The following is a 26,613-nucleotide window of genomic DNA, read 5'->3' on the forward strand; positions in this document are numbered from 1 at the left end:
GGGGGGGGGGGCGCTCGGGGCCCCTGGGCAGGTGCAGCCGGGGGCAGGTCTCAAGATCCCGGGCAGGTGCAGCCGGGGGGCCGAGACCCCCGGGCAGGAGCCCCGAGGCACCCAGTGGAGCCGGGTGTCCCCCAGAAACACGGGCAGCACCGGGGTCGGGGCTCCGTCTCTCTCCCTTCGGCTCCACGTTTCGGGTCCGGAGCCGCGGGGCTCTTGGCGCGGTCGATGGGACCGGCAGAGAAGCTCCCAGGCCCGTGGTGATTTCCCCCTCTCTGCTCCCCAAGGACTTCACGTTGTCGAAGGGGAAAGACGCCCCCGCGGGGCAGAATGACGAGAACTCGGAGCGTGGGAACTGGTCCAGCAAGACGGACTATCTGCTGTCCATGGTCGGCTACGCGGTGGGGCTGGGGAACGTCTGGCGGTTCCCCTACCTCACTTACCAGAACGGAGGGGGTGAGTGTTGCCCTTTCTCTGCAGTGTGCTACCCAAACCCAACGCACCGGCTGTCCCCAAGCTCCCTGCTTGAGGAGAGCGAGATTGTGAGGACCCGATGCTATTTGTTAGACCGTCTCAAACCCGAATCTCAGCTCCAAACATCCCTGAGCTTTTGGAGAAGTTGGGATTCAGATTTGAATGAACGTTACAGCTGGCATCAGCCTTTATCATCGGCTAGACCCAAACCCTAACCCTGGAGAAGGTGGGGTGGGCCCATCTCCAGTTAGAAGTGGATCAGGGTGCTAGGAACAGAAGGAAAATGTGAAGTATCAGTTCCAAACTCCTTACCTGTCAGGTAATGATGATAGTGTAACTATCAGGAAAGTAACTGAAATACTTCTCTGATGGGTTATAACTACTAAGAGACAATCCATCCTAAATGCTCAATTACTGAGGGACAATCTACACTCATTTCTATATTTGCTTTCTACAACCAACTCTCTGTATAACTTTTCATGGGTGATATCCCCCAGTATTTGGAGTCTAATATCTAAACTGTACGGTTACATTTATCTACATTTGGGTTCTCGCAGATTATGTACTATATGTATTTTATGCGTTTTTAAACAAACTTGGTATCTGTGGATAATCTAAGCACTGTACCGGGGTGGGCAAACTTTTTAGCCCGAGGGCCACATCTGGGCATGGAAATTGTATGGCAGGCCATGAATGCTCATGAAATTGGGGTTGGGAGTGCAGGAGGGGGAAGGGCTCTGGGATGGGGCTAGAAATGAGGAGTTCGGGGTGCAGGAGGGGGCTCTGGGTTGGGGCAGGGTGTGTGTGTGTGTGGGGGGGGTGAGGGTTCCAGCTGGGGGGTGCAGACTCTGGGGTGGAGCTGGGAATGAGGGGTGCAGGAGGCTGCTCTGGGCTGGGACCAAGGGGTTCAGAGGTGGGAGGGGGATCAGGCATGGGGCAGGGGGTTGGGGTGTGGGAGGGAGTCAGGGGTGCAAGTCCGGGCGGTGCTTACCTCAAGCAGCAGCGTGTCCCCCCTATGGCTCCTAAGGAGAGGCGCGGCCAGGTAGCTCTACACGCTGCCCTGTCTGGAGGTGCCATTCCTGCAGCTCCCATTGGCCGCAGTTCTCAGCCAATGGGAGCTGCGGGGGCGGCGCTTGGGGCTTGGGCAGCATGCGGAGCCCTGTGGCTGTTTCTACATGTAGGAGCTGGAGGGAGAACATGCCGCTGCTTCCAGGAGCCGCACAGAGTGGGGCAAGCCCCGGATCCCACTCCTCAGTGGGAGCTCGAGGGCTGGATTAAAACGTCTGATGGGCCAGATGTGGCCCCCGGGCCGTAGTTTGCCCACCCCTGCACTATGCCCAGATATATTTAGCACTTAATTAGTCATGTCCATCTGAGGCTCTCCAAGCAAGGAGAAGAAGAGAAGCACCCCCATCAGACAGATGGGAAAACGAGGTACAGAGAGGCTGTAACTTGTTCAGACTTATGCAATGAGTCAGTGGCAGAACCCAAACCAGAACCCGGGTCTCCTGACTCCCATTCCAGTGCTCTGTGGACCTAACCTACTGCCAGGGCTGGGTAATCAACCAGACCGCAATATTCTCAGCATTTGGTCATTCCTGAGGCCTCAGTCCAGCAACGCATTTAAGCACGTGCGTGAGGCTTCAAGTTAGTTTGACTGCTAATGTGCTTCTCCACCTACCTAAGTGCTTTGCTGGCCTGGGGCCTGGAGACACCCCTGCTTCACTATTGTCAGTGCAATAGGACTAGTCATCTGAGAGAGGGTAACTCATGTGAGTAAGAGTTGCAGGACAGGCTTTAAAGTGGAAATCATTAGACTGAAGAACACAGAGAAAAGTAATTGTGATGTGACCTGAATTAAATGACACTGTGGGTTTCTCAAACTGTGGGTCGGGACCCCAAAGTGGGTCATGACCCTGTTTTAATGGGATCGCTAGGGCTGGCTTAGTCTTGCTGGAGCCCGGGGCCGAAGCCGAAGCCCGAGAGTTTCAGGCCTGGGTGGCAGGGCTCAGGTTACAGGCCCCTTCTCTGGGGCTGAAGCCCTTGGGCTTTGGCTTTGACTCCCCCCTCCACCCACTCCGCCCAAGGCAGTGGGCGGGGGGCTTCGGTCCCCCCTCCTGGGGTCGAGTAATAATTTTTGGTCTCAGAAGGGGGTCGCGGTGCAGTGAAGTTTGAGCACCCCTGACTTAGAGCCTATTCTGTTCGTTGTTAATGGCTGTTTCTGGTGTAAATGTTGAAGGTTACACTTATCTGTACTTCACAATGCTGCACTCCAGTTAGAAACCGTCCCACACTAAATGATGCGCAATGCCTATTTATTTTAAAGGGCCTATTTTAAAGTGGCATCCCCTTTTTTACCTGGATTAAAAATAGTTTACCCCAAACAAAGACTAACAGAGCAGTATGTGTTGGACAGTTTTTTATCCTTATTTTCACAAAAGAAAAGTTGTGCCATAAAAATTCGTCAGTTCTAAGTTGCAGAGCCTAGCAGGGTGGCTCAGTGCTCTCAGTGCCTGTGGCAGGATGAGGCAGCGCTGCAGAGGAGAAGCAGTTAGAGGCATTGTGCAGTGTCTAAAATTAGTGTTAAAGGTTTGTTTTGAATTACTGTTATTTATCTATGATGGACCAGTTTGAGCTATTCTTACTCATAGGGGTAGTATCTGACTCACGCTGAGCAGCCCCAGGCAAGTGAGTGCACACAGCAGATTCTAATCATTGGTATTTATATAGCACTGTACATTTGCTTGGTACCTATAGACATAAAAAAGAGCTGAGGTCAGGTTTTTGATCATTCAACCTTTCTATGTGTGTGTGAAAATCCAAGGTGCAAATAACCACGGATGCAGTTTTGAGCCTACATTGATTTGCAGGTGGAACTGACGTAACGTGGAAGTCTAAGTACCTGATTTGTGAGTGCAATATGGTGCACATTTTATTTTGCTTAAATCATTAACATTCAAATTAAATTTTTATTAATAGTTGGTTTTATAAAATGTTTATTTTTAAATTACAAAATCTAAATCTTGGGCTGAGCTACGTGACAGTGTTCCTGTGAGCAAGTACTGAAAGTAAAAAGCAGGTGGGGGAAACTAGATCATTTTAAAACTTTCATATATATGTTATGCAAGAACATCTATTCCCTTTTATTCAAAATATGAAAGGCCCACCGTTTCAGCCTTGGGGTGGGCCTTTAGCACTGTGCCTTGAATCTTAGCCTTTTAAAGAAGTTATTCAGAGATCGAGCCACCTCAGCATCTTTCTGACCTACTGATCTTTTCCCGTGAAACATATTTTCAGTTGTGGCCATAGGCACAATTCGTAGTCATGCCTGAAGGTATATCAGGGACAAGCAAACGTGACACAAGCAAACATCTCTGGATAGACAAGGTAACAGGCAATTGCGCAACCAATTGCGCAGCCTGTTGTTGGTAAGAATCTATCATTGTGAAAGAATTAAATACATGAGAACTTTATTTTACATAACAGCCATGCTTATGTTACTAACGTTACCTTTACTGGAACCTGGATCAGACCTCCAACGAGTAATTACCCCTTTCCTCTGCAAATACTATTTGATTTTACAGAACACAGTCCTTTAAAAAAACAATCTGTACAAAATAAAAAACACTTTGGTATATTTGCATATATGACTATACAAAAAGGAGTCGAATTGTGCCGGTATAATAGGTTTTTTTATTTTCCCCAGGTGCCTTTCTAATACCCTACACAACTATGCTGGCATTAGCTGGTTTACCTTTATTTTTTTTGGAATGTTCCCTGGGACAGTTTGCCAGTTTGGGGCCAGTTTCTGTGTGGAGAATATTACCAATTTTACAAGGTCAGTGACATTAGTTTTTTATGTATAGATCTTCTTTTGTTGCTCTAATAGTCAAAAGTGGATTAATGATTTCCCCATAATGCTTCTGGCTAGTGTCGTAAATTAGACTCTACATGGAGTGTCATGCCATTTCATGGATGGCCAAACTCGGAGGGCTAGTATGTACTGTATGAGAGGCACTATATGTGATACATCAGAAGCAGCAATTTTCCAGCGTGTCAGTGTAACTTTATTGTTTCTCATTTACTGGCTATGTCTTCTCACTCTATATGCTAAATAGGGGTCTGCATGAGACATGCAAATCCCGCATTTAGCTGCTCAGATCGGCACTTGCACGTGTAAAGAACCATTTTATGCACCTACGCGCCTATGCCCCTGGGCCTCTATTCCAGCAGTGTGGTCTGTGGGGCAATCAGAGACATCCCACACATATGGGAATCAAGATCATGGGGCAAATTCCGCCCTTATTTGCATCCATTCTGCTCCAACAAGGATGGACATAAACGAGGGCATCATTGGGCCTGCATGCCCTCCTGACCACCCAGCCGCATTAAGATAGGAATAAGGACATTACATTTTTAATCATATTAAGAGCTTTATTTGCCTTTACTGATCCTGTGTATTAGTAGACAACAAAAAGGGGTTATGTCCAGGCATTTACTGTTCCTGACCAGTTTCTGCCTCAAAACTCACCAGAAACAACCAGGCACTGCACACAAGCTTTCAAAATCTGCACAAGATGAAAAGAAGGATGGATCCAAACAGGGCCAGCTCCAGGCACCAGCCCAGCAAGCAGGTGCTTGGGGCGGCCAAGGGGAAGGGGCGGCACGTCGGGCTGTTCGGCTGCTATTCAGATGCGGGTCCCTCTCGGAGGGAAGCACCTGCCACCGAATTACTGCCGAAGAAGAAAGCGGCGCGGTGGAGCTGCCGCCGGAGTGCCGCCGATCGCAATTGCGATCGCGGCTTTTTTTTTTTCCGTCGCTTGGGGCAGCAGAAACCCTGGAGCCAGTCCTGGATCCAACCCAGAGGCAGTTGGGTCTATGGAAATAGCCAGGGCTGTGTGTGTGTGTAAACACGTATGTCATATATACTCCCCGAGATCATTAGAAAAGGTTTGGTAGGTTGACCTCAAACTCACGAAGTTCCTTTTGACAAAGGAAAAGCTGCAGTGTGCTTGCAAACCACTATTTGATGCTGTCTTTCATTCACTGATGCAACTAGCAATCACAATGAGATCTCTACAAACAATGCGATGAGGCCCAGTTTTGTATACGTTTCCTTTCATTTTATTTCGAGACACCCAGACCAAAATCCATTGAACTTCAGGGTTACAGAAAGTTTAAAACCTCACCCAGACTTCACAAATGGCTCTGATTTTTCTACACGGCTGGCCCAAACCCTGGATCCAAACCCCCATTTGGGATATTCAAAATCTGGATCCAGTCCCTAATTTTGTGGCTTCAGCCCATCTCTCCGTTTGTTACTGTCCAGGGTAAAAGGAATGAAGGTAATTCTTCTCCACTGATGTTCTGCTTTTCCATTTAACTAGCACCGGTATTTTCCACCCCAATTTTCCTATATTTAACAAATTTCTTTTAGCGATGAACCCTCCCTTTCGCCTCCTTTCTATCTTCTTCACCAGTCCTTTCTTCAGCTGCAAAGAGCTGGGCATGGTTCCCTTTAGCACGTGATTCATTGCTACTTGTACTGGCTACAGAGAGTGATGTGGTACATCCCCCCCTTTCTTCTGCTCAGTCTATTGCCACCGTTCCCTTCTTTCCTGGTAGTCTGGGATCTGATCTCATCCCCTCCCTAACTGGGCATCCTGTAAGTGAGCTGGCCTGGTTCTTTAACGCTAACATGGACTCTTGGACTAGCATGGTGTAGTTTTCCCCTAACTCAATGTGGAATGCAGAAGACTCTCCCTTACTTTACCAAGTTGTTTATATTTATCTTTAAAATGATGTAAATAACCTAATCAGGGCCGGCTCTGGCTTTTTTGCCGCCCCAGGCAAAAAAGCCTCCTGCCACCCCCTGCCTCCCGGCAGGGAGCACAGCAGGGGAGGGCGGCGAGCCCAGCCAGGGCCCCGCTCTCCCCGACCGGCCGGAGCGCTGAGGGAGGGCGGCAAGCCCGCTGCGGCTCCGCTCTCCCCGGGTGAGCGCTGCCCCCCTCCAGGTGCCGCCCCAAGCACATGCTTGGTAGGCTGGTGCCTGGAGCCGGCCCTGAACCTAATAGATTAGCCTGAATGATCTTAGTCTTACTGCTAAGAAAGATCAGTAAGGTTAAGCTGTTAGTTTATTTACATACAGAAGTGATACGTCTTCACAGACTTTAGCCACACCATGCCTATAGAAATCAGCTATGTCCGAATTTTCCCTTCAGCACCGGATTCCCCTTGGTATCTGAACCAGTGCAATCTGGTCCTCTCTCTTTGGCCTGGACTGCCTTGGAGCAGATGTTGTATTCTGTTCTGTTCTTCTTCTGCCCTCTTCCCATAGCATCTTCGTCCTCAGTTGGGCCACTCCACACACTAACATTACAGACTCGTAGACTTTAAGGCCAGAAGGGACCCTTGTGATCATCTGGTCCGACCTCCTGCACCTCGCAGGCCACAGAACCTCACCCACCCACTCCTGTCCTCCCCTAACCTCTGGCTGAGTTACTTTCATCCTCCTGCTGCACTACACTGACCCTTCCTCCCCTACGTTTTCGAGGAGGTATGTAGCATTGGGATTGGGTGACGACATTCCCTACAGCTATTAAAATGTAGTGTGTCTCCCCCGCCAACTCTTCAGCAATGCTGAGGCTTTTTTGCAATCTGCAACCTGTAAATCCCAAAGGGCACCCTACTTCCTGGTAGATAGGCAGAAGGGTAGAGAAATGTGGAGTTCACTGAAGTTGATGATTGACATTCTCTTTATACTGTGTTTGAGTTGGATGATGAAACTTCTGCTCTCTTTTCTAGGAGTGGGAATCACGATGGTCATCATCACCACCTTGGTGACGGTCTATTACAATGTTATCATTGCCTATGCCCTCTACTATCTGTTTGCCTCCTTCCAAAGTGTACTGCCGTGGTCGGACTGCTTTGCGTGGGCAGATGAAAATTGCAGCAAAACACCTGTAGGTACGGTACTTTTAAATAATCCACACTATTACTAGGAATAATTCCATTGCTTCTGTTTCCCAGTAATAAACAAAAGACATGAAAAAGGGCAGTAGTGGGACAGTTAGTTGGCCATGATGCTGTCTGGAAACCTTACCTTGACAACCAGTTGACACCTGGACTGATCTTCTTTCTATCTGCCTGTAGCATTTGCCCATATGATCTGTTGGGAGCTAGAATGAGTCCTCCTTTCTGCCCATCTTTCCTAGAATAACAGATCTCTAGACTGGTATAAAATCACCAAAAATACCGCACTGCAATTTCATTAGTGCTTCGTGACAAAGAAATGGCCATCCTAATGCAAAAGAAATGCATACCTAGTGCATTCACTTGGGGCTCTTCCAAAATCCTTTATCCTATATGTGTGGCTTTGTTAACATCATGTGTTGGATGGACATTGGCTTCATGTTTCATCATGTCTTTAGATAATATTTCCAGGCTATTGATTGGCTGTGTGCATGCGTGATTTAAAAATGGTCATTTCCTATCCCCCAGTGAAGTTTAATAGTTTATCACAGACTGCAGTTCTGACATATTACTTAACAGTTTTACATTTATACATTTCAAGGAGATTCTCATTTAAAAGACTAAAAAAAAATGTTTCACCCCATATTAGAAGAGTGCTGGATTGGTATAAAAGTCAGACAAATTGCCCCAAAATTCTGCACTACAATTTCACCAGGGTTTCATGTCAAGTAAATCCTCTTGCTGATAGTGCATTTAATGCATTGATCAACTCTTGTTTGGCTTAAATTGTAGCCAAGAGATTTGCCCTACTTTTTAAAGAGAACTAGGAATAATGCCAGTCTGTTCCCATCAGTATGATATGGGATTGCTATAGATGAGTGTGAATACTGGATCTGGCCCTTACATTATCAGAGTTGGAAATCTTAACCGCACCCAGATCTGATTTTTGCGAACATTTCCTGTCTTTACATTAGGCCAGCCAGATTCCCAGAGCTGAACACACCAGACCTGGGAGTGTTTGGGTAGGAAGCCAAATCCACATCTGAAAGTGGTGGCTGGGGTCTGTCTGTAGTTACCACAAAAATACACACTGAAGCCATAACAGCACGAAAAAGGCACTCACCGTAATCAAAGTCTGTTTCTAATTTCACCACTGAACATTAACAACCCTTTCTCTTTTAGTGAGCGATTGCAATACGACCTTACCAAACGGGATAATCATTCACACAAACTACTCGTATGTCACCAGCAACAATCTAACCTGTCTCAATGGCAGCTTAGTGTATAAACAAGTGCAACTTCCCAGTGAGCAGTACTGGAAGTGAGTATACAGTACCACCTTTATATTGCTAAATCAGTATGTGCTGTGTGGGGCTTGGAGAAACCCTCTGTGTAACTCAGGGATCGGCAATGTTTGGCCCGCGGCCCACCAGGGTAAGCCCCCTGGAGGGCCAGGCCGGTTTGTTTACCTGCCGCGTCCGCAGGTTCGGCCGATCGCGGCTCCCATTGGCCGCGGTTCGCTGCTCCAGGCCAATGGGGGCTGCGGGAAGCGGTGGCTAGCACATCCCTCGGGCCACGGCGCTTCCTACAGCCCCCATTGGCCTGGAGCGGCGAACCGCGGCCAGTGGGAGCCGCGATTGGCTGAACCTGCGGACGTGGCAGGTAAACAAACTGGCCTGGGCTGCATGGCAAACGTTGCCGATTCTGGTGTAACTCAGACCACTTTCTAGAAACAGCTTTGGGCCAAGCTCATGGGACTGCTAACTAAAGCTGAGCAGTTGTGTCCGGAAAACATTAAATACTGAATCAGGGGTGACAAATGTAACACAAGTCACAGAGAAGCACAAGAACAAATTTATAACTAAGAAATAAATCATAAAATTGAGGAAGTTTTCTCCCCTTAAACTCCCGAACATAAGGCACGTTCTTTGTCCCAAATTAGGATGTTGAAAATATTCAGCCAGTCCACTTGCCTTTTATATACCTGTCATTACAGAGCACTTTCCAGGACAGGTAAGTGTTCATAATGTGCAGGTGTTTCACCTGCATACGCCACACTTAGGTGTATGATTCACTGCTGTCTGATGATTAATAGAGGAATAAGCCCTGCCAGGGTGTGCATTAGCATGCCATCAGTTCACCTGGGGCCAGAAGCCGCATGGCTCCAGACACCCTGGAAGAGTATCACTAGTGAATCAGTGCTCACTGTAGCACGGTTTGTTGCTGTTACAATACAGATCGTTCAGAACCACTCTTGCCTTCACTATTTTAGGTTTTTCTATGGTGTCCATCACCCAGGCACCTGGAGCTGCACAAAAGCCCATAACACAGAGGTGTTTTTCTTCTAGTACTACCCCACTGGCCACTTGCTCCTTCACTTTCTGAATCTGGCCCTAAATTGGAATCTAGCTACTTCCAGTTCTATAATGGTAATTGAGCTGGCAATGAGTGGAAAGACTAGCCGGTTCGTTGGAGAGGTGTTTTCCTCCAACTCCTCTCAGCCTGGCAGCGCTGGGCTCATCCTTTTAGTTAATAACCCGAGCTGGCTCTGTGCAGTAAGGTTATCGTTTTAAAATCAGCACAGTTGTGTCTATCCACCTACTGAGCGTCAATCCGAGGCAGGGGTGAGAGGAAAGCATTGGTTTCTCTTTGAAGCCTCCAAAGAAGCCACCTTTCCAATCACTCCCAGCCTGGCCTGCTACCCGGGAAGTCAATGGAATTTAAGTACTTGCTTGAAATCAGCAGATGCTTAAAAGTTTAAATGGACACATTTAAGAGCCCAGCTAGGAGGCGGGGATGGAGGGGGGCTGACAGGCTCTGCACCAATGGAAGTTGATGCGTGGGTGTGACATCACCAGCTAGACAGACATGAGCATCCCCTCTCCAGAGGTGGCTCTGGATAATCAGTGGGGCTCTTCATGCCAGCAGCTGCCACACCCTGGTGCAAGCGACGCGATGCTGATCACGATGTTCTGTGCTTTCAGTAAAGTGGCCCTTCGGCGTTCCAGCGGGCTGGACGAGACGGGTGAAATTGTCTGGTACTTGGCCCTCTGCCTGCTCCTATCCTGGCTGATAGTCGGAGCTGCATTATTTAAAGGGATAAAATCTTCAGGAAAGGTAAGTCGGGAGAAACCCATGCTAGATTTCTGGGACTGATCCTGCCAAGGGATGATCCCAACTTCAAGGGCAGCTCAGCACCTGGTGGGGTTAGGCCCTGATTCACTAGCCCATGACATAGGCACTGTCTGACTTTGCCGCTGCTGCTTGCTCATATTTTACATGACACGTATAAAGCACATGACGCCTGATTCTGCCACCCTGACCCAAGCTCAATGGTCCCTTATCCCACCAGGAATGATGCTGTTGGGGCTTTTTATGATCACGTGAGAGACGTTGGTTGAGGTCCTGTTATAGCCTGGTCTCTTGTGAAGCATGCACGCACGCGCGCACACACACACACTGCACGCGCACGCACACACACACACTGCACTCGCGCACACACACACACAATATACACATGCCTGTGATACCTACAGATTACCTATGTTTAGCCTGAAAGCATGGGCCCGATCCTGCGGACAGATATGCACTCGCCGCTTCCTGCTGCACTGTAAACTCCTGTCTCTGTCAACGGGAGCCCCCCAGGCTGTAGTCAGGGTCTAGGCGTGAGGACTCTTTTTTCAGACTCAAGCCCACTGAAGTCAGGTGACAGCCCCCAGGCTCTGAGTTCGTAAGTCAGCCCAGGCCCTGCAGCTCAGCGGGACAGAGAGACGTCACCGCACAGCAGTGCTGCAGCCAGAGGGGCAACGTCTGCTGGGTTGGCCTCGTTGGTCCTCAGGGGATGTCTATACCATAGTTAGGAGTGACTGCAGCACTGGAGACGCTGGCTTTGATCTCGCTGGCTCCGGTAACAATAGCAGAGAAGCCGCAGCAGCCTGGGCTGTACAAGCCCAACCCTGACCGTGGGGGTGTACGCAAGTGGCTAGCCCGGCCTGCCACGGCGTCTCTGCCAGTGTTATTCGAGCAGGCTGGCTGAAAGCTGGCTTGGGGCGTGCCGCAGCCACACCTCTGAGCAGTGCACATGGATCTTTCACTCATAACCCCAAGTCCTCCCGTCCAGCCAGGCTCCACAACCAGCCTGAAAATCCCCCTCTCCCCTGGCCATGAGTGACGGAGGATCCGCTGGGGCTAAAGAGGCTTTCAGCTGGGGGCGACTGTTACTCATTTTCCTACGAGAGGCCCGGCCCCCTTGCCTGGTTTCTTGACTCCCCGTTCTTCTCTCATTCTTCTTTCTTTGCTCCCATAGGTTTCTCCTTCTCCCTGGCTCCTCCAGTTCCTTGCTCAGTTCCCCCCCTCCCCCCCATATCTGTCTTCTCACCTGGATCTCTGTCTCCCTGCAACTAGCGAACTTGATTTTCTTTCCCTTCCTCCCATGTCTGTCTTCTTCTCTCCTTGCTTCACCATCACTTTTCTCTGCCTCTCACTCTTCTCCGCAACACAATTTCTGTCCCCGTCTCCCGTCTCTTTGGGCCATACCGGCTTCCATTCCAGCCTCTAGTTCCTTCCTACTCCTAGGGGTGCTGGGCACTGGCTCTGCCTTTGGCCTAGAGCCCATCTCTCCCAGCATCAGAACAGGAGTGTCCCCTGGGCAATTAGAAAGCGGCTCTTGGAGCCAGTGCAGCCAGTGTGTTGTGGTGCAAGGCCACAGCATGATGCAATGCTATGGCAAGGCATAACCAGCTAATCTGCCTCAGTTACAGAGGTAAATGACAGTGAAACCTGCAGGGAGCGCCACCTCCAGAGTTGTTGTTGTTGTTTGTTTGTACTGTGGTAGCACCTAGGAGCCCCAGTTTATATCCCATGACCCCGCTGCGCCATGCGCTGTACGAATAAAGTCCCTGCCCCAACGAGCGTACAACTCCCTTTGCTCAGTAACTAAATCTGCTCCCACCGTTTTGTTCAACCTTTTTAGTAAATAGCCCCCTGCTAGCCAGCAGGCTTGGGCAGGTCCTGGGGCGCTCACTGGGACGGGTTGGACGAGGTTTGTTTGCCATCGGCGTGTACAGTTTATGAATCCAGACTGGTAATTTGTAGAGATGAACCAGGGAACGGTCACGTCCAGACTTGAATCCAGACTTTTCCAGCCCAGAAATGAATCCAGTGAACGGTTTGTTTGGATCCAGAGGTTTGGTTCAGGCCTTTTCTGGTCATTTTTATGTAGCATTTTCCCCCAAGCCTCATGCTTCTCCCTCCATTTCTCTCGGCAGGTTGTTTATTTCACAGCTCTCTTTCCATATGTTGTCCTCGTTATCCTGCTTGTCCGAGGTGCCACCCTGGAAGGCGCTCGGGATGGCATTGAGTATTACATTGGAACACAGTCCAATTTCACAAAGCTGATGGAGGCAGAGGTGAGGCTCAGGGTGGTTCTGAAAGCATAAAATATTTGCTTGCTTAGATCAGCTGGTAATTACACAATCTCAACGTTTATAAAGACTGGCATGTGGCTCGGTTTCCAGAATACAATAGCTTCCTTCTTAACCAGACAGACTCCTCTTATCCCTCCCTTCCAGTGAGTATCTAAGATTGGATCGTGTCTTCCAGAAACCCACAATTACAGCGAAACCCTCTATCCCCACCTAGAGCCCATTTATCCAGAAAAAGGGCAAGTCTGCCGCATCATTTGAACAAAGAGGAGTCTGGGTAGGGTTGCCTGCTATCACAACCACAGCTGAGGTTTCTGTGTTACCATCCTCCGCTTTTCTGGCGTGTGTAACTTTACTCGCTAGCCATGGATGTACCCTATGGCCCGGTGATAAAGTTCTCGCCATGAGAGTGACTATTAGGGCTGTGTAGAGGATCTGGACTCGCCCCTGCGGCGCCTCCTGCTGGTCGTCCTCAGGAATTAGCTCTTTGACCTAGGAGCGCCCTCTGCAGGCCGGTGATCCACTTGACGTTGGCCCCCGTGTCCCTCCCAGGACCCTGGTGCCCTTATCTCAGGTTCTGCCTCCTGCAGAACCCTCCCACAGTCTTACTGGGTTTCCCCACCCCAGGGGAACCCCCACCGCCTATCCCTACATCACCTCAGCCTGGGGCAGACTGCAGTCTATCAGCCGATCATCACAGGCAACAGGGGTTTGGACTGGCTGCCTTTACCCACCCTCCGGCTGCCCCTCTGCAAGCCCAATACCTAGGTGGGCCTAGAACTAGGCCCCGCAGCCTGGGGAGTTGCTGGCCTAGGGCTTCCCAGCTCCTAAGGCCTTTCCCCAGCCCTGCCTCCCTCTAGATCCCCAGGGTGAGTTCCCCAGCAGCCAGGCCTGTCTCCCTCTCAAGTCAGAGAGAGACTCTCCCTCTGGCTTCCCTGGCCTTCTTATAAGGCCCAGTGGCTTAGTTTGGGGCATGGCCCCAACTTCAGCCACTTCCCCCAATCAGCCAGGGTTTTACCTTGCCCAGCCCCAGCCCTCTGCAGGGCTTTTCCAACCCCTCCAGGGCCGGAGCGGGTGCTCACCCCGCTACAGGCTGCCTGCTTTGGTTGGCATGAATTTCAAGGCATTTTATCTGCAGGTTTTGTGAGTGTTTGAGCTTCAGTTTTAGACTGGTCACCTAAAACTATGCCTTGCCCTGGAAGTTAGATCAGGGCAGAATAGGGGGTGGAGAGCAAGGGAGGAGACTTGCTCCTAGCCTGGATCTTCTCTGAGGTTCCCTCCAACATCAGCTCCTATTTTAAGACCAAAGCTCAGGTGTGGTTCTTCCTAGCATGCTATAATAAAGGCTGGCCAGGGACTGGGGACCAGGGCTGGCTTTAGGCCGATTCCCCGGAATCGGGCCCCGCGCCTAAGAGGGCCCTGCATCTTTAGGTGCCTTTTAAATTTAAAAATTTTTTTTACTCACCCGGTGGCGGTCCGCTCCGGGTCTTCGGTGGCACTTCAGCGGCAGGGGGGTCCTTCAGTGCCATGGAAGACCCGGAGCCGAGTGAAGGACCCCCCGCCGCCGAAGTGCCGCCGAAGACCTGGACCGCCGCCGAATTGGGCCCCGCAGGTCCTAAAGCCGGCCCTGCTGGGGACAGCACTTGGAGCCTTTCACACTCAGCTGTCCATTCAGATCTCACCTTTGTCACAGCGATGGCTGTTGCCATATTATTGCTGGTTGGTGTCCAGGATCGTTTGGTTCTCAGTGGATGGGTGTCTGGTGCACGTCACCTGAAATGTTGGTGTAACCCGGGACTACCTCCTGAGTAGCAGAAGCAGTTCTTCCAGGTCCCAGTCTGAGGAGCATGGGTGGGACCATGTGTGTGGGAGCTTCCACCATTGCCAGCCTATGCTGTCTGTTTTATTTCTATATTGGTGTTTCTATGACGTTCATATCTCAGCACCTCCCAGACACATCAGTGAATTACATCTCTCCTTGCTCCTGTGCAACAGGAAAGTACTTTCCCCACCGGTCTGACCTATTGGGAAACTGAGATGCGGAACATTTAGATGACTTTGCCCAAGGTCACACAGGAGGTCAATGGCCAAGGTAGGAATAGAATCAAGATCTCCTGGGTTCTGGTCCAGTGCCTTAAGCACAAGACCAGCCTTCGTGCCCTTGGATAGGAAACTTCACTCCCCGGGTTCATTGATATATGGCACTTCTCACTAAAGTTCACATAACCGTATTTTTTTTTAAAAGGCAGCACCCCTTACAGAACACACCTAATGGGTTAGAACAAGTATTTCAGGGTAAATAATATAATAACCTACCTCAAATTATTTCTGTTTTAGGTTTGGAAAGATGCAGCTACTCAGATATTCTTCTCCCTGTCGGTGGCCTGGGGGGGCCTGGTCGCTCTTTCCTCTTACAATAAGTTCCATAACAACTGCTATTCCGATGCCATTGCTGTTTGTTTAGTAAACTGCCTCACCAGTGTGTTTGCGGGATTTGCGATATTCTCCGTTTTGGGACATATGGCTTTCCTGGCAGACAGACCCGTCTCTGAAGTTGTAGACTCAGGTTTGTTTGATAGTCTCACTATTCATCACAAAGTCTTCTTGTCTGTCACACTCTTGAGTGGTTTTCTAAACCTATTTAATCTCCGCTGCTCTGACCGTAGTTTATTGATGCCAAGCACTTTCAGTATATAGAGCAGGGGTAGGCACGTGCGCCGAAGGCGGCACGTGAACTGATTTTCAGTGGCACTCACACTGCCCGGGTCCTGGCCACTGGTCCGGAGGGCTCTGCATTTTAATTTAATTTTAAATGAAGCTTCTTAAACATTTTAAAAACCTTATTTACTTTACATACAACAATAGTTTAGTTCTATATTATAGACTTATAGAAAGAGACCTTCTAAAAACATTAAAATGTATGACTGGCACGCGAAACCTTAAATTAGAGTGAATAAATGAAGACTCGGCACACCCCTTCTGAAAGGTTGCCGCCCCCTGATATAGAGGCTTGAAAGAAGGAGGATGTTCTGTCCTGGTTTTCCATCACTAGTTGACTTCATGCTGTCCACCATAAATCAATGGAACTTCTGCTCCGAAGTCACTAAGGTGCTATTGAAAATCCCACCCTATGTATCAAGTTTATCTCAGCTGATGGGCAGGAGCAGTGATAGATTGATACATAAGGTAATAGAAGAGGACATTTTAAAAAATGAAAATACAGGCTTGATATTGATTCTATTTGTCCTATTGCATCAAACATGTTAGAAAATCTTCCAAATTATAGGTGAAATTCACCCCCTACCCAAGGCCTGTGCACAGTTTAAGTCCCACTGAAATGCTAAAAATAGGGCTTAAGTGGTTCTAAAGTAGCACACAAGCCTTTGGGAAGACGAGACCTTCTCACCAGGGGGAATTTCACCTCATCTATTTAAGAACCCTAAACCTTCCTGTTTAGCTATTGGAATTCTTTCTCGTTCAGGATCTGCCTGTAATGTTAGCCTATTCAAATCTGAATGAAAGTAATGAAATGTCGTTAGTATTTTTCTGCAATCCTATTCAGCCACAGCTAATAAACCTGAGCTTTGATGAAGTTTGGGTCAACGATTTCAGGCTACATCCTGCTTTGGTTATAGTCAATAGCAAAACTTCCATTGATTTTAATGGTGTCGGATTTAGTCTTTAAATTGCCCAACCAACACCTCACTTTGTACACCAAGTTCTGATATAATTTCCCAATATTTAAGTTTAAGAGAAATGAGTCAATTTTGCATTGACTGGGTCACGATGATAACGTATCTTCTCCTCCTCTATTTCAGGCTTTGATTTGGCATTTGTTGCCTATCCATCGGCTCTCTCCAAATTACCAGTTGCCCCTCTTTGGTCCTTTTTATTTTTCTTCATGCTTTTACTGTTGGGGCTCGACTCTCAGTTTGCTTCCATAGGTGAGTAAAACATGACATTAGAGCTGGGTCAAAATTGCTGATTTCCCCCCCAAAAAACCCGCAGATTTGGAATAACCAAAACATTTCAAGAATGTGTGTCAATTTCATTGAATTGTTTCAGTGACACCACCCCACACAAACCCTTCCAAAAATCAAACATTTCATTTTGGCATTTTCCAGATGAAACATTTTAATTTTTCAATTTCCAATGACATGTTGTTTAGAAATTTCCTTCAGTTTTATTTTGAGGAAATTTTAAAAACGCTTGAAAATTTCAGGTTGAACAAAATGTTTTGTTCAATGCAGAATGATTTTTTTTCAACTTTTCAGTTTGCTGAACATGTTGAAAAATTTTCATTTCAAGTGGATTGAAGTCGACAATTACACCTCTACCCCAATATAACGCGACCCGATATAACACGAATTCGGATATAACGCGGTAAAGCAGTGCTCCAGGGGGGTGGGGCTGGCGGATCAAAGGAAGTTCGATATAACGCGGTTTCACCTATAATGCGGTAAGATTTTTTGGCTCCCGAGACAGCGTTATATCGGGATAGAGGTGTACTTATTTATTTATTTATTTATTTTCAGAACAGCCAGTGAACGAAAAAATCAGTTATTCACACCGTTCTGCTTAAAATAACAAAATGCTTCTTGGTTAGTGTTAGCTGCATTTCTTCATTTTGCTGCCTATGTCCAACAAGTAAAATTCTCTCTTCCCCTGCAGAAACAGTGACAACCACCATACAAGATATATACCCCAAGGTGATGAAAAAGATGAGGGTTCCTGTAACGCTGGGATTATGCATGCTTCTGTTTTTTCTTGGTCTCATCTGTGTCACTCAGGTATAACATTAACTCTTTGTTGGCAATGGGTTTACTTGTAGTTCAGCTGGTGGGGGAATTTGTACAAGACAATACAATCATTTTCCTGGGTGACAAGCAAGTCCCTACTACCAGCATAGTCCTGTGTTTATGTATTCTGAGAGAGGTGACCTCCATGCCCCCAGTTCTGCAAACACCTATGGACATGCTTAATTTATGCATACAAGAAATCCTAATGGCAGTATTTGCAGAATCCAGTCCTCTGAAATGACTCTAATTTTTTAAATGCGAGCCTTTGTCAGCTTTTAATTTGTGAGCTGTTCTTTTAGTGTCTGTGAGCTGTTGATTTAATTTTTTTCTTCAGTTCAGGAGATTAATTTGTGTAATCTTTGTGTGTAACCCACACAAGGAACTTCTAGGTCTTTGTCCCCCTCTAGTGGCTGGTACATAACAGAGGATAAAAGTCAACTTCAGCAGCGCACTGCTAGTGTTACTCCTTTAGCTCAGTCCACAAAAGCTGATGTTATAGAACCCAGGGTCCCAGGTTCGAACCCGGCTGTCCTGTTACGTGTGTTTTTATATGTGCTTTGTTATTACAATAGTGATCAGGAGTGTGCCATACAATGCACTTGTCTGTGTTAAATATAAATATTTCAATGAAATAATGTGCAATGAATGAGATATCCACCCCTGGGAAACAGGGGTTTTAAATAAAAGCCCAGACTGAAGTTTAATTCAGTTGGCATGAGCGCCTCGTACTGCCCTACAAAAGGTTACTGGGTGAAAAGCGACCTCTTTATTGTTTGTTTTTCAGGCAGGAATTTACTGGGTTAACCTAGTGGATCATTTCTGTGCTGGATGGGGGATCCTTTTTGCAGCGGTCCTGGAAATAATAGGCATTAGCTGGATTTATGGTAAATCACTGACACTGGAAAATCAAGCTGTGGCAATGCAAATAATCCCGGTCATATCACAGACGTAAAACCAAAACATTCTACAGAAAAATGTGCATAATATCTCAATGGTTAAAAATATCTCTTGTTCCAAATCATTAGCACATAAGAATGGCCAGACTGGGTCAGACCAACGGTCCATCTAGCCCAGTAGCTTGTGTCCTGACAGTGGCTAATGCCAGATGCTTCAAAGGGAATGAACAGAACAGGGCAATTACTGAGTGATTCACACCCCGTTGTCCACTCCCAGGTTCTGGCAGTCAGAGGCTAGGGACACTCCGAGCATGGGGTTTCATCCCTGCCCATCCTGGCTAATAGCCATTTCTGGACCGATCCTCCATGAACATATAATTATAAGGAGCAATGCATCCATGCTTTGTAGCGCTCCCCATACTTGCTTTCTGTACATCATAAAACCCATGTTCTAGACCCTGATCTTACAGTGCACTCTTTGGCCATCTTTGAATAGGAGGAAACCGATTTATCCAAGACATTGAAATGATGATTGGAAAGAAGAGCTGGTGGTTCTGGCTGTGGTGGAGAGCATGCTGGTTCTTCATTACCCCGGTTCTCTTATGTGTAAGTACCACGGTCGAACTACTTTGAATTTTTGGCCACGAACATATTCATTCCACGTTGAACAGTTTCCATGTAGAGATTTGGGGCTGCCCCTTTCAGCCTGCGTTAAAGCCAGCGTAACAGGCCGGCTGAGGGTTCTCCACGCGTGTGGCAACTCAGACGCCATCCCTGCCAAGCATCCCTCCCCGGGCACAGGACGCATGGCTGCTGCCCTTGGGCTCTGGCAGTGCCTGGCCATCGCAACTGGTGCTGAAATTTAAACCGGCCCGGGGTTGCTGCTCTGCACTGAACCAGTGCCGAGCAACCCAAGGGTTAAGGAACGCACAAGGGGTTACTGGCAGTGCTAGGAGCCAAAAGGCCATTCCTGAAGATCAGGCTGATGGCAATTAAGTCATTAGGTAAAGTGAGAGCAACAAGGTCTCCATATCTCCCAACACTGCCCAGCAGGAGGTGAGTGGGGTTTGCTGCAGCCCTAGGGCTGGTGTATGGCCTTAGCAGAAGGGGAAGTGTTTCAGGATCTGTGTGGACCTGAATGTGGGGCGGGGCAGGGAGCTCTCTGGCATGAGTTCCCTTCCCTGGAGAAGCTGACTGCTTTCTGGCCACGGGGCAGGTTCTGGCCCCCGGCTCCCCCACTGGTGTATGGGGCTGACGTTTCCAGCCGCTTCCCCCTTTTTGTCACATCCCCTGGCTCGTCCCAGTTTGGGATATTGGAATTTCCCGTGGGATGGAAATTCCATGTTCGGACCAGCTCTAGTGCCCTGCAGAATAGCTCTGACTTTTCCAAGCGTGCTCCCAGCCAGTTTTGAATCTACCATCCATCTCATCTTCCTCATACGAAGCCCCTTGTATCAAAGGCCTTACATGGAAATACTTGTTCATCACTCTGAAATTTCTCCTCTCAGTTCCCACCCTTTCTCTTCCCCACATTCCTGATGGACTTGATTTGGGCTACTAAATCTCTGACACAATTCTACTGAGGCCAATGGCATTACACCTGGGACGAACCAGCCCTTTCACCACATTCCTTACTCTTCAGGTTCTTTCAGATCATTGCTCCTTTGTGCTCTCATGTGCTTCTCATCTTTAATATGTGCACTATGTAAAACAAAACCAAAAACCACACCTGCAACTGTTGCAGATCCCTTTCTAGCAACAACATTATCTCTAATCTCTCTAGGATACCCGCGAGGAAATGCTCAATGTAAATATCTTACCTGGGCAGGAATGCTCTCCAGAACTTAACTCAGCATTCTTTGCCCCAATCCTGTAAACATTGGACTAGCGCACAGAGGTATAGTGAGCCGTCCCTTCCACATCCTCAGAGCATGCCTGTGCATGCAAACCGAATGTGTGAGAAATGTGCCTGCCGAGCTATGCAGATTTCCGAGCAACACGGGTGTTTAAATATTAAAAAATACAGAACGTGTGTGCATGCATGTCAATGGATACTACTAGGTCAGTAGGGGGCGATGCATGATCATTCTTATTGCCTGCCCACATTTGGAAACAAAACCCTGAACTGCAAGCCAGAGACTGTCTACAGAAAGCACCTAGATCTCTGTCAAAGCAGCAGAGGTTCTCTTGGAGATAAATTGGTCAATTGTGTGTTCTGTAATCAGTACAAATCGCTCTGAGCTTTAGTCAAGTTTTCTCCCTCTTTTTTTTTTTTCAACAGGTGATTTTATGCTGGTCTTTGGTCACATTTTCACCTCCCAAGTATGGCTCAGTCGAATACCCTGCGTGGGGATCGGCTGTGGGCTGGTGCATGATTGTCTTCTGCATCATCTGGATTCCCATTGTTGCGATTGTAAAAATAGTGAAAGCGCCAGGAAATCTGTGGCAGGTAAAGGTCGAAGAGAACAGCTGCAATGGGGCCCCAGCGTCAGCTGCCCTGACGGACGTTAATGGGGACACTAACAGTGACCTTACTGGGGGCAGGATCCGACTCTGACTTCTTACATTAATCAGACAAACTTGTTGGATCAAATCAAATCCTGGCATTGCCAGAGGTGAATTTGGCCCGACTGGTTGTCAGACGAAGGTATCGGTAATTCCCTTGGAATTTCATAGTCATTTGGCCGTGGTCAGTGTGTCCCTGTGGTACAGACGTGCAGTCTGTCCTGATCTTCATGGTCTGATTTACTGCTTCCGTTGTCATACCAGTGCTGAACGATGCAACTTCAAATCTACAGTCAGGCTCGCATCTTCACTCGGGCCACATCCCACTGTAGTTAAGGAGGGTTCGGACTGAGGAAGAGACAAAGTGGGTGACCCACTTCTCTTGGTGAGAGAGACAAGTTTTGAAGATACACAGAACTCTTCAGGCCTGGGAAAGGTCGTGAGAGTGTCACAGCTAAATACAGGGTCCAACCGATAATTTAGCATAAGTAATTAGCACATTTTCTGAGGGACCGTTCAAGGTGAAATGGCCCATTAACACCCCTGTCGCCATAGGACAAAAAGGGGAGGGGAGTAGTAGGTATAGATTGTTGTAATAAGCCATAAATCCAGTGTCTTTATTAAGACCATGGTTTTTAGTGTCTAGCAAAGTGATTAATTTAAGCTCCCAGGCTCGTCTTTTGAAGGTGTTGTGCAGATTTCCCTGGAGGATGAGGACTGAGAGGTCAGATGTAGAGTGATCGCTTTGGGGAAAGTGTTCACCCACAGGTGACAGGGTGTTTTTGCCTTTTTTTCATTTTCCTGCGTGAGCTCATTCGAGAGTGTAGTGATTGTCGGGTTTCACACACACAGATGTAATTGGGCATTTAATGCACTGGATGAGGTACACCACATGTTGCGATAGGCTTGTGTAGGACCATGGATCTTGAAAGGTGTGTTGTGGGGTTATGACCATCGTACCAGTGGAGATATGTCTGCAGGTTTTGCATCAATTGTTCTGGCAGGGTCTGGTGCCGCTTTGAGTTGGTGTCTCCTGGTCTGGGGGGAGCTTGCTTGTGATGATGAGCTTGTAGAGGCTGGGGGGTTGTTTGAAGGCTGAAGAGTGGGTTCAGGAAATATTTTTTTCCAAATAGGGTCCCCATTGAGTGGGGGTGCAATTGTTTGATGTTACCCCATATGGGTTCCAGCGTGGGGTGGTGGGGACAACTAGGGTTATGGGGTTGGAGGGGGATCTTATTTCAGTATTGAAGCAGGTTCTTTTGCAGGTTCTAAATGCAACTGAACTTACTGGGCATTTGTGATTTGTAACCAAATATTTGGATCGCTTTGATTTTGAACCTGAGGTGGGGGATTGGAGCAGCGGGGAGGTTGACGTTTAGATTTCTCCCCACTGTGCAAGAAGAAATTACCAAATAAAGCATGCTGAAGAGAATAAAAACATGCAAAGAAATAGCAGCAGCTGGAAATTAAATCCCCTTTGGGGACTGTGTTTTTTGCTTCCCAGCGTATTGTGAGTTGCTGCCGGCCGGCTGCTAACTGGGGTCCCTCTCTGGAATGTCACCGAGGAGAAAGGTACAGCCACATGGTAGATCCCCACAAGGAAAGAGATCAGGAGATCCCCACCGTGGATGGCTTCGTGCACAAGCTGGAATGAGACGCCTGCCCTGGCCTGCATTATTTTTAACACAAATGTATTTTCTTTTTGTTTAATGTTGGAGAATAGTGTGCCAAACTATTGAAAGCTGTACTATTTATTGTTAGCTCTGCCTTACAGGGAGGAGCAGGTCATGGAGTAGAGAGGAAAGCCCAAGCCCACAGGCTGGGAGGGCAGGAAAATACACTCCAGCCAGGGGCGGCTCTATGGTTTTTGCCACCCCAAGCATGGCAGTTAGGCAGCCTTCGGCGGTATGCCTGCGGGAGGTCCGCTGGTAACGCGGATTCGGCGGCATGCCTGCGGGAGGTTTGCCAGTCCCGCGCCTTTGGCGTACCCGCCGCCGAATTGCCGCCAAAGCCGCGGGACCGGCGGACCTCCCGCAGCCATGCCGCCGAGGGCAGCCTGACTGCCGCCCTCAAACCGACCGGCAGGGTGCCCCCCGCGGCTTGCCGCCCCAGGCATGCACTTGGTGCGCTGGTGCCTGGAGCCGCCCCTGCTCCAGCCTCTCAGAGCGTAGGGACTGGGAGCAGTCTGTAGGGCAGCTGGCCTGCAGATGCTGCTATGGGGGGATGTGTTCTGGTGCTCTCCTGCCCAGGGCTTGAGCCACGGGGCTCTGTGCTAGGCACGTACCAACAAGCACCTCCCCGCACGCGCTGTTTTCTGGAGCTGGTGCACAGCTCAGGCTGACGGTACGCAGAGGGGCGGATGGGTTGCTGCTCTCCGCTCAGCAGCCCAGGGAAAGTGAATCATTGCTGCTGTCTGGGCCTTGCTCAGGCTTCTCAGCCTGGTGCTGAGCAAAATGTGCGTCTGTGTTGTCTGTGTGTCTCGACGTTGAGGGGTGACAAGCTGCCTTGCTTACGAGGCTAGAATGTGGCAAGGCAAGTTCCCATAGATTTATCATATCTCTGGGTGGCAGTGAGAGATCTGATTGTTTAGTTCAGTGTTTCTCAAACAGGTTCCGTGGAACACTGGTGTTCCGCACGATGTGAATAGGTGTTCAGTGAAAGAATCATAGTTAAAAAAAAAAAATTATTTTAAATTTGGCATATTTGAAGAGTAGTTTACAACTCTTTTGGAATGACTATAATTTAACATAAAACGGTTATTGATAGATCTCGTATTGAATATCATGGCGTAAAGAGAACGTGGCACGCAAGCATGTCCCTTTCAGGGACGTTTCAGTTAGTGACGTTGTACCCCTTCTGCTCGAGGTTGGGCGAACTGCAGCGGTATGCACACACCATTCTCTTTACGCCATGGTGAATATAACATATTCACTCAACACGTTCAAACCCGTTGGTCTTTACCGTGTGTGCGATAAGCACAACTAAACTAGCTTTGCTCAAAACAATATAAATATTTGTGACAAACAAAATTTGACAAAAATCAGTGTTTCTAAATAGTGTTACTAAACCTAATCACCATGGATTTGTGGCTAAAAGAAGGAACTTTGAAACGAAAAGCAAGTTCTTCTGGTACTCCAACTGTGGCCAAAATAAACGAATAAAATATTGTGACACTTCAAAGTGAGGATGAACAATCGCAGTCTTTTGTTGCCGAAAAATCTGTTAGTACTAGTGAGTTATCCAAGGTGAAAGAATTTCCACCGAAGAATATCAAAAAACAAGAAGAAGCAGGTGTTAAAAGACCGAAACGAAAGTATGATGAAAGTTATTTGTCTTTCGGTTTTACATGTGTTGGAAATAAAGATGTTCCCGATGCGAAATGCGTTGTGTGCAACAAAATACTAGCAAACAGTTCATTGGCTCCTGCTAAACTTCGTAGGCATTTGGAAACCAAGCATGCTGAATACAAAGACAAAGATATAAGTTTTTTCAAGCAGAAGAAGCATGACTCACTTGGAAATTGTAAACTTTCAATGATTAAAATTGCTAAAACAGACAACAAAAGTGCAACAGAGGCATCTTATCGAGTAAGTTACCGTATAGCACTTGCCAGAGAAGCTCACACTATTGGAGAAACGCTTATCAAGCCTTGCGCGAAGGATATTGTAATGTGCATGTTGAGCGAGCAGTCTGGTAAAAATGTGGATGCTGTACAGTTGTCAAATAATACTGTTGCACGCCATATTAAAGATCTTGTCGATGACATAGAAAAAGAGCTAGTTTGCCAACTGAAAATTTGCCATGAGTATTCATTGCAGCTAGATGAGTCCACTGACGTTTCAGGACTTGCTGTGCTACTAGTATTTGTCCGATATAGATTTAATAATATTATTGAAGAGGACCTGCTCTTATGTGAATCTCTGCAGAGCAACACAACTGGAGAAGAAATACTCAACTGCATCAACAATTTTATCAGAAAGCATGAAATTAGTTGGGGAAAATGTATTGATGTATGTACTGACGGTGCTCGGGCAATGATTGGGAAGATGAAGGGAGCTGTAACGCGAATCTTAAGTGTGGCACCAGAAAGCACAAAGAGCCATTGTGTTCTACACAGACAAGCACTTGCAGTTAAAAAAATACCAGCATCTCTGAAAATTGTGCTCGATGAAGCAGTACAAATTATCAATTTTGTCAAATCTCGACCACTTCAATCCAGGTTATTTAAAATGTTGTGTGAGGAAATGGGTAGTCAGCACAAAGCGCTTCTTTTACATACGGAAGTGAGGTGGCTATCCAGAGGAAAAGTGCTTGTGAGGCTTTTTGAGCTTCGTAGTGAACTACTGGTATTCTTCACTTCAGATAATTCAGGATGAACATTTAATGACTGTCTGACAAATTCCTCATGGCTAATGAGACTTGCGTATCTTGCAGATATTTTTGCAAAATTAAATGAAATTAATCTGTCGCTGGAAGGAAAGAATGTGACCATTTTTACAACAGTGGATAAAATTTCGTTGTTAAAAAAGAAACTGGAATTCTGGGTATCTTCTGTAGAACAGAATAACTTCGACTGCATCCCTACAGTACATGAATTTCTGACTGAAATAAATTCTACAGTCCATGAAGAAGTTTCCAGCACCATTTTCTAGCACTTACGTGACTTGCAGGCCTCTTTATTAGAATATTTTCCTACAATTACTGATGATAATGCTTGGGTTCAAAATCCATTTGTAATTACAGCCAAACCAGTCGGCTTTACTGCGCATGATTATGAAAGCCTAATTGACTTAATTTCTGACTCTGATTTGAAACAAAAGTTTAAGGATCTTCCGCTGAATAATTTTGGAGCAGCCTAATAGAAGAGTACCCTAAAGTGGCTAAACGTGCAGTTCGAGTGCTCCTTCCTTCTGCTACAACTTATTTGTGTGAGACGGGATTTTCGTATTATACTGCAACAAAAAAACAAATATAGGAATAGACTTGATGCTGTGCCTGACATGAGGATTCAACTTTCCAGCATTATTCCTAATATTAAGCAAATTTGTGATAAAAAAATGCAGAAACACCAATCCCATTAAATCTAAATTTGTATTTCTGTTTATAAAAATAGATTTTCCTAGTAAAAATCTAATTTGTTTGGTGTTTGTGTATATATAAAAACAGGTTTTTTTAAGTAGAACACCGTTTTTAATTTTGATTCTTGCACTTGATTTTTGTACTACTTCATACGTGCTTTACAGTTAGAAATTGTTAGTTCAAGTTATTTTAAATTTGTATTTTTGCTTTGTTTTATAAAATAAAATATATTTGAGCATAAATAATGCAATTTTTTATTTGAAAACCAAACGACTACAAAATAATATTATAAGTGTTCCGTAATAGGCTAAAAAGTGTTCCGTGGCCAAAAAAGTTTGGGAAACGCTGGTCTAGTTTAAAACGCCAAGTTGACTAGATAACTGATCACAGCTGACATGGTAACAAAATAACCAGTGACACAATCGCTGCTCTTTAATTTTTAATGATTCCAGGGTTTTTTTTTTCTTC

At 47.1% G+C, this 26,613-nt stretch overlaps 1 protein-coding gene across 1 annotated transcript; it reads left to right on the top strand.

The window, feature by feature from the left end:
• Positions 1-429: 429 nt before the first annotated feature.
• On the top strand, positions 430-21,118 carry SLC6A14 (solute carrier family 6 member 14). The gene is made up of 12 exons (XM_026652980.1): positions 430-453; positions 4,178-4,309; positions 7,276-7,437; positions 8,626-8,764; positions 10,428-10,560; positions 12,711-12,851; positions 15,204-15,432; positions 16,685-16,810; positions 17,538-17,656; positions 18,450-18,549; positions 19,058-19,167; positions 20,843-21,118. Exons 2-12 carry the CDS (start codon positions 4,204-4,206, stop codon positions 21,116-21,118), a joined length of 1,641 nt encoding a protein of 546 aa, XP_026508765.1. The 5' UTR covers positions 430-453; positions 4,178-4,203.
• Positions 21,119-26,613: the final 5,495 nt, after the last annotated feature.

This window comes from Terrapene carolina, unplaced genomic scaffold, assembly GCF_002925995.2.
Source record: "Terrapene carolina triunguis isolate 2854851 unplaced genomic scaffold, T_m_triunguis-2.0 Scaffold131, whole genome shotgun sequence".
NCBI classification, from domain to species: Eukaryota; Metazoa; Chordata; order Testudines; family Emydidae; genus Terrapene; species Terrapene triunguis.

What these genes read in the sequence shown, in the direction of transcription:
- SLC6A14 (XM_026652980.1), top strand. Translation starts at nt 4,204, where the DNA reads ATGCTGGCATTAGCTGGTTTACCTTTATTTTTTTTGGAATGTTCCCTG. An exon ending in CAAAGCTGATGGAGGCAGAG is followed by an intron (nt 12,852 to 15,203) that starts GTGAGGCTCAGG and finishes TTTCTGTTTTAG; the next exon opens with GTTTGGAAAGATGCAGCTAC. An exon ending in CTCTCAGTTTGCTTCCATAG is followed by an intron (nt 16,811 to 17,537) that starts GTGAGTAAAACA and finishes CTTCCCCTGCAG; the next exon opens with AAACAGTGACAACCACCATA.